Source organism: Elephantulus edwardii, unplaced genomic scaffold, assembly GCF_000299155.1.
Source record: "Elephantulus edwardii isolate Elephantulus edwardi_28Jun2011 unplaced genomic scaffold, EleEdw1.0 scaffold00058, whole genome shotgun sequence".
NCBI lineage: Eukaryota > Metazoa > Chordata > Mammalia > Macroscelidea > Macroscelididae > Elephantulus > Elephantulus edwardii.
In genome coordinates, this window is record NW_006399808.1 from 10,203,183 (window position 1) to 10,216,205 (window position 13,023).

Here is a 13,023-nt window from a genome sequence, read left to right on the forward strand (position 1 = left end):
AACCCCACCCCCTACTCCCAAATATAATCCACTCTGCAACCCTCATTGCATACTCCTACGATAAAAATAATGCCCTAAAATAGAATACTTTTAATTGAAGTTGTTATTGATTGCCGTCGAGTAGAGCTCGACACGTAGTGACCCTGTGGACAAAAGACCTGAAGCCTTTCTATAACTATCGTTGTTTCTCAAAGTTCAGAAGTAACTAAGAAAACAAATTTAGATTGAATTTTTAAGAGTAATTTCCTAAATGATAACAAATATGTACATTTTGTCCCAGTATGAAATGTCAAATTAATATCCATTCTAACTATGAAAAATAAGATGACAAGAGGATTGTGAAATCAATTTAAAAATTCTGTACAACCTTGATTACAGCAATGGGCTTCTGCACAGTAGTAGTGAGGGTGGCACAGGATCAGGCAGGATTTAGTTCTGTTGCTCATAGATTGACAATGAGCTGGCACCGACTTGATAGTGCTGACAGACTTGATAGTGCTGAACAGTAGTCAGTGTGGGTAGTCTTGGAGTCTGACTTGTTTGTTTACAGGAAGGGTAGATAAAGCAACTTTATCCCATCACTCTTTTAAAAAATTACTGGTAAAAAAAAAAAAAAAAAAAAAAAAAAAAATTACTGGTTTTACCTATCTTGTAGGTGTATGAGCCTGTAGAATGAAATCTTCCAAGATGATCTGGTGTACTTTAATCATTGGGATTTTACTTCCTCAGTCTTTGGCCCATCCAGGGTTTTTTACTTCTATTGGTAAGTTGTAAATTTTATTTGTTGTTTTTCATTTAAAGATTTTTTTTTTCCCTTTCAGGTTTTTAAAGCTTTGAAAACAATACAGTATATTCCTAGAGACTATATAAAAAAAATTGAAAAAAAACCCCACAAACATTGATCTAGTTCTGTTTTTTCTTAAAGTTCCTTTAAAATGAGCATTTTCTGATTTAAAATATCATGGATTTATAGGCTTGACATACAGGAAAATTAGAAAAGCAAACCAAATAAAATGATATATGATGGGTCTGGTCAAGTATAACCATTGCATATATTTTAATACACACAGTTAGTCTTTTTTTACTAAACACATATGTAAAGAATGTACTGTGCATTATTTTGTAGCCTACTAAATTATTTTGTAATAAACTATTAAAATAGTTATTGGCTAAAGAGAAAAAAATGAGAATTACATAAAATATAAAACCTCTTCCTGTCCTTGTGACTTAAATGTTTTTAATAATTTGATGTGTAGTTCTGCGTAATTGAGATGTCTTAAATGAGATACTTCATCCTATTGGCTAGTTTTATATTTGTATAATTTTGAATGTAAAACAAACAAAAAAGATAAACTTATAATACCTAGTTTCAGGATAGATAAATGGATCTTACTGTTTCATTAATATGAACAGATTCCCCCCAGTTTTAGTTGTGAAGCTCTGTTATTAGTGTAGTTTAATTCACTGAATAAAATTTTAGTTCTAGTTTAACATAAAAAACAAAATTAAAAAAAGTGAGGAAGAAGAAACTTTAATCCTTGGAAAATATTTTGTTTTGTAATTAATAAATAAATTTACAGATGAAAGGTTACCTGGTCAGTATAGTCCAATTTTGTGAAAACTATGAAAATTAGAACTGACACAGAATTAGAAAAGTATTTGGTATTATACTTATTTGATAAAAAATATACTCTCAAACATGGTATTCACACCAATTAAGTTTTCATGGAATTAAACATTCTTGATTATTATGAAATTGTTTTTAAAAACTTGTGTTAATGAACATGAGTATTTAATAACTTTGTCTTTGTCTTCCCCTTCCAGGTCAGATGACAGATTTAATCTACATTGAGAAAGATCTGGTGACCTCTTTGAAAGACTATATTAAAGCAGAAGAGGACAAACTAGAACAAATAAAAAAGTATGTGAAGTTTTTACTAGTGAAGGTTCTGATGCTACCTGAATGTTTCCTTTCCAGAGCTAAAATGTACTTTTTAAGTGGAAATGAAAACCACCTGTCAGTCTTACACAAGATCAAAGGCTGAAATGGCTAAAGTAGAATTACAGAAAACAAGAGTTAGAGTTGTGCCAAATGTTCAAGTGAATCAACATGGGCTGAGATAATTTGATGGGTGGGGACAGTTGACTGATGCTTTAAAAAATAGTTGCCAATATCTTTAATTTGCTCAGTCTAGCTATCTAGCGGTGTAGTTTTTCCAATTGTATTTATGCTTCTTTATTCCTATAGTTCTGTTAGGGAGATTTGGTGATAAGTGTAGTTAGTATTATTTAAATGGTAAGGTTCTTCTCAAATGCTGATTTGTTTTTAATTGATTCATGACCTAAGAATTCTTGCTGTTTGTTCAGTGAGGAGCTAAATATTTGAGTTTTTGTCTTAAAATAGTTTCTTGGTGCTAAATGCAGAATTTTGGTATACATCTGAATTAAACTGTAGTTGAATTTGGTCTGATTTGCACTGTACGATGATCACTTAATTTTTAGAGTTTATAAGGTTGATTTTAGATTCTTATGAGAAGTGGGTGGGAAATCCCAGTAACAACTTTTATTGTAATCATATGGGAGAAATAAACAAAACTCAAAAAGATTCTAGTTGTATTTGGATTAAAAAAGCTATTTTGACTATGTCAAAATAAATTTTATTCTTAAGAGAATCTATAGAAGTTTATTTTAAAAAGAAATTATAGGTGTATTATTAACTCACAAACCTCTAATCGAGTATCTCTTTTTTGTGTGAGCATTTATCTATTTGGGCTTTCCATTATTAAGTGTATATATAGTGTATATATACTACATGTATATGTCTTACATGTATAGATGGGCAGAGAAGTTAGATCAGTTAACCAGCACAGCGACAAAAGATCCAGAGGGATTTGTTGGACACCCTGTGAATGCATTCAAGTTAATGAAACGTCTGAACACTGAGTGGAGTGAGTTGGAGAATCTGGTCCTTAAGGATATGTCAGATGGTAAGTTTAAGGAGACTGATGAGCAAAGAAATATTAAGGCATTATTGTACACACCTTATACAAATGAAAAACTTAGTGATAAATTTAGTTCCTGGAACATTATGTTCATGTCGTAACTAAATTATTGCTTGAGTGTGTTGGTATAGAAGCCCCACAAAACCAAAAAGTCGGCAGTTAAAACCCATCAGCTTCTCCGTGGGAGGAAGATGTGGAAGTTGGTTCCACAGAGATGCACAGCCTTGGAAACCACCTGGGACAGTTCTGATCTTTCTAAGTGTTGCTGTGAGTCGGTATAGACCTAATGGCAGTAGGTTTGGGTTTGGCTAGTTAATTTAGGCAAGAATCCGGAATTCTTTCATCCCTGCCCCCCTCCCCCATGGGTAATTTCTCCTCTTGGTGACTAATGTTTATGTCTTTTTGCTTTGAAATCTAAAAAGTGATTAGCTTATTTGGCATAGGCATATAGCTTCATTTCTGAGGATAATTTTTCTGTAACCCTCAGATTTAAAAAAATTTGTTCATGCTTTTTTATAATGTTTTAATAATTTTTTAATGGGCTGACAGTGATACCAGTGTTGGTTCTTTTCTCCCTAGAAAGTGAAGTTTAGGATTATTTAATGTAATGCAATGGCATCTCTATGGAGATAGAGAATGGTACTAGGTAAAATTTAGAGAAGAGTCACATAGAAATGACAGTTGATAAAGTTTTTATTCAGTGTTTTCAGCAGAAACACATTAGTTTTTAGAAAAATAGCCCTTATAATAGTTACAACAACTAAAACATTTTTTTAGTAAACTCAGCTTGCATGTAACTGTACTTATAAGGCTAAAACTCTATACTAATTCACTTTTTGAACATTCTAATGCAATTTACAGCCTATGAAAACCTGCTGGAGGATCAGCTATGATTTGCTTCCCACTCAACAGCACCTAACAGCAATAATGTGCTCGTATTAGAGCAGCTATTACTAAGTTACTGTGATGCTTCACATCATGTGGTTTTATCGGCATATGCTTACTGTTGTTTTCTTCTGGAGTTTTTATGGTTGTTGATTTTGTTGTTTTAGCTAAAATATTGTGGTAATTAGTATTTGTAAACCTACATCAACCTTATGTGAATCTCTATAAAAAATAGTAATAAGTAAGACTTTTTAAGGGAAACAACAAATTTATACTTGGACTTGAGAGGTTTCTCAAGTATTTTACTAATAAACACAGACAAGTAAGTATAGAATTTAATGGAATAAAGGAATTTAGTACATTATCTCTTAAAGAAACTGCAGCATACCTAAAAGGCTAAAGCTCTATGCCTATTTACTCTTTGGACCTTCTGAGTGCATCATATCAGAGCTTATTATTGCACATAACAGAAGCTCAGTGCATGTTGAATAATTGAAGGTGACAGAAAAATTTAATAAGATATATTGAGCTACATATATGAAACACCCCAAAGGCTTACAGGTGCTTATGAACAATGAATTAAAAAGAGGACACCATGAAAAGGAAAATTTTGCAAGTTTTTCTAATGAGGTGGAATCACATCTGAGTATTTTCTCTCCTACATAGCACTGTGAGAACATTTTTCCATTTTCATGTAATTATCTATATGACTTAAGTTCTAAGTTCTCTCAGTTATCAGCAATTTAATCTGTGATAGTCATCTTGTAATATGGTAGTATGTATACTTTGTCTTTTATTAGAGATAATTTAATTAATTTCTTAGGTTTGGGCCATATGAAACATTAGTCTTCTGTATAAGTTACACAACTTTCTTTTAAAATTCCATGTAGGGATTGTGACTAGAAGTTTGTTTTAAAATGAAAATATATACTTCATATGAACATTTAGTCATCTTCAAGCTGGTTGCTCATTTTTTATTTGTATAATTTCAGTAACATAAAAGTACCTAGCCTTTTGCTGAATAAAATACACATAGTTGATTGTAAGTAAATGAGAGGATGAGAAGGTCTTATACCTAAACTTGGTTTGCAAATGGTGATACATTATTAACATCTCGAATCACTTTTTGCTTCTTAAGGAGGGCTTGGTATTTAATTTTCAGAAGAGTATATTGTTATCAGTAATTGTTTTATTAGTTTTGTTTTTGCTATATCCTATATAAAACCTCTTTAAGATTGTAACTGCCATTGAGTTGATTCCAACTCATAGTGAGTGACCCTCTACTTGGTTTCCAAGGCTGTTAACATTACTGGAGAAGACTGCCTGTCTATCTCTTCAGGAATAGCTGGTGGATTTGAACTGCCGATCTTTCTACTAGCAGCCCAACACATTGTACACTATGCCACCAAGGTTTTGTTCTGTTCTTTAAGATTAGGTTTTATATATATAGCAAATATGGATTGATGAGTATTTATTCTTATTAAAAATATGTAAGTATTTTAATAAGCTGACTTATTTGTTTAGTAAAATGAAACATGGTTAAGTGTATTTTACTAAACTGTGAGACTGATGACTTTAAATATCTGTACCTTAACTTTGAAAAATTTCACTAGACTTCATTTATTATTATATAATTTGTGATATATGAGGGAGAAACAATTTTATTTCAGAGTATAGAATTTATTTGCCATCTGTTATCTAATTACCAATTACTGTAATTTTATAATGTTCAGATCTTTTAATTTCTAAAGTGTAGGAAAGGCACTTTTTGTTATCTCACTGTGTTTTTAAAAATTATATGTAATTGTAAAAACTCAATTATTATTCTACTTGATCTTTACCTCTTAATACAGATATAACTTATACAGTGACTTCAGATTACCTAGGGAACATTTAAAAGATTTTGAGGAGCAGTATGTCAAGTCTTATTCAGGGTATTTACTATGTTCTTGCTTGCTATATGGATCTTTCATGGTGTAGCAGGAAATGTAAAGATTTTGGGAAAATATTTGTGAAGTGTATATCTTTGAGTATAGAAGTCCCTATTTATTTTTCTTTTTCCTATTTCAAGGCTTTATCTCTAACCTAACCATTCAGAGACAGTTCTTCCCTAATGATGAAGATCAAGTTGGAGCAGCCAAAGCTTTATTGCGTCTTCAGGACACGTACAACTTGGAGACAGATACCATATCAAAAGGAAATCTCCCAGGTTAGAGAGTCCTCCCATTCTGTAAAACACTGTTGCTTGATTTCTCTGTGAAGTCTCTTCAGAGTGTTATTGTGAAAGAAAGGCTTGTGATTTAAGATTTCATAGCATTGAAGACAGAAGTCCCTTCCTGTAGGAAGTGATAGCTTGTTATTGTGAAACTAGTTTATTTAGAGATTAGCTTAAGTAGGCAATTTCGTTATGTAAGAAAAAAATAATTTTCCAAATATTTTTTCCAAAATGCCTGTTAATGTTTGGCTGCTTTGTATACAAAGTTATAAAGTAATTGAAAATCAAGTTCATATATTTAGTATGTAAAGACCAAGATGTGTTGGGTGGTGGTGGTGGTGGTGTTAAGTGCCGTCAAGTCGCTTGCGACTCATAGCGACCCTATGTACAACAGCCCTAAACTCTGCTCTCTCCTGTGCCAGTCCACTGTCTCTGACACTCCCATCCCGATTATCCCAGTCACTGATTCAATTCACCTCATAGAGGGCCTTCCCCTCCTGCGCCGTCCCTCCACCCTCCCAAGCATGATGTCCTTCTCCAAGAACCAGTCTCTCCTCACATGTCCAAAGTATGTTAGATGGAGCCTCAGAATCCTTGCCTCCAAGGAGCCACCCGGTTTAACTCTTTCCAGGACGAATCTGTTTGTTTTCCTAGCAGTCCATGATATCCTCAATACTCTTCTCCAACACCACAACTCAAAGGCATCAATTCTCCTTCTGTCTTCCTTGGTCATTGTCCAACTCTCTGATGTATAACAAGTGATTGTGAAGACCATGGCCTGTATCAAACGCACCTAAGCCAGAGAGACACCATTGCTCTTCAGTACAGAGGTCCCTAACAGCAGACTTTCCCATGGCAATATGCCTTTTAATTTCCTGGCCACTGGTGCCAAGACTGTTGACTGTGGAGCCAGGCAAACTAAAGCTGTGTACAATCTCAATCTCTTCACCATCCATCCTGATGCTGCCAATTGGTCCAGTGGTGAGAATCTCTGTCTTCTTGACATTGAACCTCAATCCATATTGGAGGCTGCAGTCCTTGACCCTCTGCAGCAGGTGCTTCAGGTCCTCTTCAGTTTCAGCAACAGGGTTGTGTCATCTGCATAACGCAGATTGTTGATAAATCGTCCACCAATCTTGACCCCACATTTCTCCTCATAGAGCCCAACCTCCCGGATAATCTGTTCTGCATATAGGTTGAAAAAGTATGGAGATAGGATGCATCCCTGGCGTATGCCCTTCCCAATTTTGAACCATGCAGTGTTCCCTTGCTCTGTTCTGACGACTGCCTCCTGGTCCAAGTATAGGTTTTGCATTAGAACGATCAAGTGTTCTGGGATTCCCATTCTTCTCAGAGTCAGCCACAGTTTGTTATGATCCACACAGTCAAATGCCTTTGCATAGTCAATGAAACACAGATAGACATTCCTCTGGTATTCTCTGCTTTCAGCTAAGATCCATCTAACATCAGCTACAATATCCCTAGTACCACCTAAACTTAGCCTGGACTTCTGGTAGTTCTCTGTTGATGTGCTGTTCCGTTTTTAGATAATCTTCAGTAAAATCTTGCTTGCATGTGAAATCAGTGAGATTGTTCTATAGTTTCCATACTCTGTTGGGTCACCTTTCTTTGGGATGGGAACAAATATAGATCTCTTCCAGTCAGTTGGCCAAGTGGTTGTTCTCCAGATTTCTTGGCACAACTTGGTGAGCACGTCCAGGGCAGCATCTGTTAACTGAAATATGTCAATTGGTATACCATCTATTCCTGGAGCCTTATTTTTGCCATTTCCTTCAAAGCAGCCTGAACTTCTTCTTTCATCACCATAGGCTCTTCCTCACATGTTGTTTCATGAAATTCTTCTGTGTCTGCCAAATCCTTTCGATACAGTGACTCAGTATATTCTTTCCATCTTCTTTTAATACTTCCTGGATCATTTAACATTCTGCCGAAAGCATCCTTGATTATAGTAACTCGAGGTTTGAATTTGTTCTTCAGTTCCTTGAGCTTAAGAAATGCTGAGTGAGTTCGGCCCTTTTGACTGGTACAGGAGGAGATTATCCCTCTTTCTCCAGCAGAGCATCTGGTGGATTCAAACTGCATACTTCTGGGATTGCAGTGCAGCTTCTTGCCACTAGGCCACCAGAGCTCCCCTGTGTTGGGTGTAGGTAGTCATAATATTAAAGTTCTGTAGTCAGCAACAACCTGCTTTCTGGCCTGTTTTTTGTAAAACTTTTTAAAGTGCAACTTATTATAATTTACCTTTGTAATCTTTTTTCCCCCTATTGATTGTTTCTTGTTATTGTTAGTATTTCCTTTAACTATCAACTGAGGAAGTAAAGAATGTAACCTCTGTCTTTACAATAATCCTTGGATAGCACAAATGATTAAACACTCAACTAACAGAATGGTTGATGGTTCAAGTCACACAAAGGCTCCTTGGAAGAAAGGCTTCATCTACTTCTGAAAGATCACAGACACACAGGTCACTGTATGGAGCACAATTCTACGCTGACATACTTGATGTCAGGATTGACTCTTAGAAGTGCTGCTTTCCTCATCACCATAAACAAAATGCCTCTACTAGATCAGTCTGGACAAATGAATCTTTATGTTCCTGTTTCACACTCCTGATAACCATATACATACATATGCACCTATTAATTTAATTTCAAAAGGTGAGATCATAACAGTATTGTTTTCTAGGTTTTGTCTTTTGTGAATGACCTATTTTCCTCCAGGGTCATCCACATTGAAAGATGTTTTAGAATGCATTTTTCCTTTTCCCCCATTCATTTATTCAGCAATTATTTACAATCTTAGTTCAGGTTTTCTTTCATTTTAAATTTTATATTGGTTTACATACAAAATTCATGTACATTGTTTTTCACATCAGATCTTTACCCATCCTTCTCTCCAAGGTAGTTTTTTTTTTTAATTGTAATTTTTTTTAACCACAGTTTACAGAAAAGTTGGATTTTCATTCATTTATTGTTGGACATTTTCCTCCCTATGCTCCTCAGTTCACTTAAAAAAAAATTCATTCATTGTTGCATAATTTCCTCCCTACCCCCACCAACTCATTTTTCTTAATGGCTGTGAAGTGTTGCATTGTACATGCTGTGTTGTTGTTAAGTGCCGTCGAGTCACAGGCGACTCCTAGTGACCCTATGAAGGAGAGTCCTTGACGCTTGGGTGCCTTTCATCCTCTCTCCAAGTTCATAGGGTTTCCGGAGGCAAGCTATTAATGGAAGTGGACGCCACTCCTCCTTCCACGGGCGTTGTACATATGTACCGTATTTTGCTAATTCTTTCACCCCTTTGTACTTGCATTGTTTCCTTCTGTTTGTTATTGTGAATAGTGCTGCACAGTAGTGAATAGTGAATGTAGTTGTACATATATTTTTCATGTTTCTTCCAGTATATCCCTAGTGTATATACTTAGAAGTGGAATTGCTTAGACATAAGGTTGTTTCTAATTTTTTGAAGACTTGTAATACTTAGGACACATTATTGGGGAACTGATTTTGTGCTACCAATCCAAAGGTCTTTACAATTTGAATCTACCAGCTGCTCCATGGGAGAAAGGTGGGTAATCTCCTTTTGTACTTCTGAAAACCCACTGGAAGATCAGCTCCGAGTCAGTTCCAACTTGATGATACTTAACCAACAGTCCCTAGAGAAAGACTTTTTGAAAAACACTTTCAAAAAGAAGATCAGCAGGAAAGAAGAAAACCCTTGGTGAGATTCACTAATACAGTGGTTTCAACTGTGATCTCAAATGTGGCAACTACAAGGATGGAGGGAGTATAAGTAATGTTTTGTTCTATCAGATATAGGACTACTGTGAGTAGGGAATGCTGGTGGTCTCTAGGGAGTTGCATTGCTAACCCAAACTAACCCAAAGATGCCACTTCTCTGGCAGTTCAAATCCACCAGCAGCTCTGCAGGAGGAAAAGAGGCAGTCTCCTCTTGAACAGTTTACACTCTCCCAAAAGCCCACTGGAGGGTCAGGTATAAGTCAATTCTGACTTGATAGCAATGAGCTAATTAGTTGGAACCAACTTGATAATATCTAACAACAAAATCAGTATGCTCCTGAGAAATACATCTCTTGTAAATACTGGCCCTATGGAGCCAAAAGACTCAAATCTTGGGGAACTTCAAGATCAACTGCCATATCATAGTCCACAAAGACAATATACTTCATCTTACTTGGTACCTAGTGACTGAGGTCTTAAAATCTCATGAGTGGCCATCTGAGTGTAACTGTTAGTTTCTGCTTTCTTGGATCTGAGAAGAGTAAAGAAAAAACCGAGAAGACTGACGTTGAGTCAGTTGTGACTCATATGGATCCTCATTGGATTTCAGAGACCGCAAATCTTCAGTGGAAGAGACTGCTGACCTTTTGTTTAGTAGCCTGATATGTTACGCAGTATGGCTCTAGGATTCTCTAGAAAAACCAAAGATGCATGGGAAGCCTTTTAAACTGTGAGGGAATACATTTCTGATTGTTAAAGCCTCCCACCTGTATTTCTGTTACAGCAGCGCTACATAACTAAGGCAGATTATTACTGGATATAGTATTTCTGAATATCTCACCAGTCTCTAGTATTTTTGATAAGCAGAAGCACTTAATTATTTGAAGGCCCAGTTACCTGATTTGTCTTCCTCTGTTTTCATTTTTTATAGTTGTATTTGATAATCTGTTATAAAGAAATAAAAAAATTCCATAGTTTTGCCCCTATAGTTGTTTGTGTTGTTTTCTTCTTTTGTTTTAAAAAGGACTTAATAGATTTAGCTTTAACTTCTCATTTATTTCTTTTTAATGGTATGAAGTACCAGTCTTTGTTTCTGCACATGCAGAGATTCAATTTTGCCAGCACTATTTATCGAAGAGAGAGCCCTAGAGATATGGTTCTGTGGAATTAATACTGCTAGAATTGCACCACATCTCTCTAGTAGTTTAAATCTACCAGCACCTCTGTTGGAGAAAGATGGATAATGTCCTCTGGTGTGATTTACAACCCTGGAAACATACTGGAGGGTCAGCTGTGAAGTCAGAGAGACAGAGAAATTTGTTGAAGAGACAGTTTCTTTTCCATTGAGTGAACTTTGCCTCCTTGTAAATCATTCGTTTGTAGACATCAGTGGATTTGAATTGGTGGTATTTTTCTTTATTTAGTTTTGGCTGTTCCTACTTCCATTTTGCATCTATTTTCTGAAGTGCTTTCTTGATATTTTAATAGAAAACTTGACCTGATCCATTATGTGCACTTTGGCGTCAGTTATTTGTTGCTTATATAAGCTCTGATGACTTAGTAATAAAGAGTTGTGCATTTTGAATCCACCAGCTGCTCTGTGGGAGAAAAGTGGGCAATGCTCTGCCTCTGAAAACTATTGGAAGGTCAGCTATGAGTCAGTTCCAACTCATATATAGACTGCGTTTTAGTTTCAGATGTGTTCCCAACCTTGATTTGTTGTAGAGATCTATATATTCAGAGATAAAAATGTTTCTTTAAAATCATGATTATTTTTTAATGTAGCAAAAAAACTATGTATAATACTCATTTTCCTTCTGATGGAAGTTGAATGTTCATCTTTTATGATCATTGACACCACTGTCTTGGTGAGCTGGTAAGGTTATTAAAATAAGCAGTAAGATTCCCCATATCGTGCTGAAGCTGCCTCGGCTGTAAGTATACAGTGTGGGCCCAGGTAGAGGAAAACAGCTTCTCAAGTGTGTGCACTGTAAACATGTTTCTCTCTTCCAAGTCTAGTTTTTATCTATTAAGTAGTCTTCTTTAAAATTTTATTAAGTTTAGTGAACGTTTACAGAGATTTTGGATTTCCATTCATTTGTTTTTGCATTTTTCTCCCTCCCTACCCCTCCCCCCAGTTTGCTCTTCTCTTTGAAAAGTAAAAAAAAAAACCCAAAAAAACCCCCTTTCATTGGTATACAGTCCACCACCCCACCAGTACACTCCACTATGCAGCCTTCACTCTGGACTCTTGTCATAACCATAAGACCCAATCATATATCGCTTTTAAATAGTTTTCTCCCTCATCTGTTTCAATGCAGTACACATAATTTATCCAATTTTTCTCAGTCTCACCCCAACCCTGATGTTAGTCCCATTCTACAACAGTGGCACTATGCAGTATTTGTCCTTTTGTGACTGAGATATTTCACTCAACATAATGTCTTCCAAGGTCATCCATTTTGAATAATATTGCATGAATTCCTTGTTTTTCAATGCAGCATAGTATTCCATTGTGTGAATATACCAGAGCTTCTCTATCCATTCGTTTGTTGATGGGCACTTGCGTTGTTTCCAACTCTTTGCTATTTTGAACAAAGCCACAATAAACATAGGTGTGCACTATTAAATTTTCTTATTATACTACCATTTTTGGATTGAGTGTTCTGGTTAAATGCCTAAGTCATCACGAAAAAATGGGTTTCTAAATAATTTGTTTTTCTTCTATGGTCATATGTTTTTGTACCTTAAAGGGAGGTGTTATTTTACTTTCACTTTGGATTACTACATTCAGTTTAACATGCTAAGGATAATCATCCATGGCACTTCTTGGAATCAAGAAAATTTATAACAAACTTTTAAAAGCTAATAATTATTTGTCCATTGGGTGAAAGCTTTTTATAGTTGCTTTGTACATAGATAAGTTTTTTTTGTCTTGTTATTTTCTTCTGTATTCTTTTTTTTTTTTTTCATTTTGTAGAACTGCTTCTTTTAATATTTTAAAGTAAAATATGGGCATGTTAAAGGAATAATACACAAATTTAAACTCTACATCCTTCCTCTACCAGTTTGGCTCTGTGCCTCTTTAAGATTTAGAAACTTGGTAAAACCACACATTTTCATGCTGAAAATAATAGTGTAACAAAGTCCAAAACAAGCT

The 13,023-nt window shown here is 35.3% G+C and overlaps 1 protein-coding gene across 3 annotated transcripts in view; it reads left to right on the forward strand.

Moving 5' to 3' along the window:
- P4HA1 (prolyl 4-hydroxylase, alpha polypeptide I) overlaps positions 1 to 13,023 on the forward strand; it is a 123,596-nt gene that overhangs the window by 24,824 nt on the left and 85,749 nt on the right. Inside the window, exons 2-5 of one of the 3 annotated variants that reach the window (XM_006887547.1) lie at positions 656 to 763; positions 1,825 to 1,921; positions 2,836 to 2,987; positions 5,959 to 6,096. In XM_006887547.1, coding sequence (XP_006887609.1) covers positions 673 to 763; positions 1,825 to 1,921; positions 2,836 to 2,987; positions 5,959 to 6,096 — 478 coding nt within the window. In that variant the 5' untranslated portion in view covers positions 656 to 672. Of the gene's footprint in view, positions 1 to 655; positions 764 to 1,824; positions 1,922 to 2,835; positions 2,988 to 5,958; positions 6,097 to 13,023 lie in introns of those variants that run through there. The other 2 variants (XM_006887548.1, XM_006887549.1) reach the window with 2 other exon arrangements.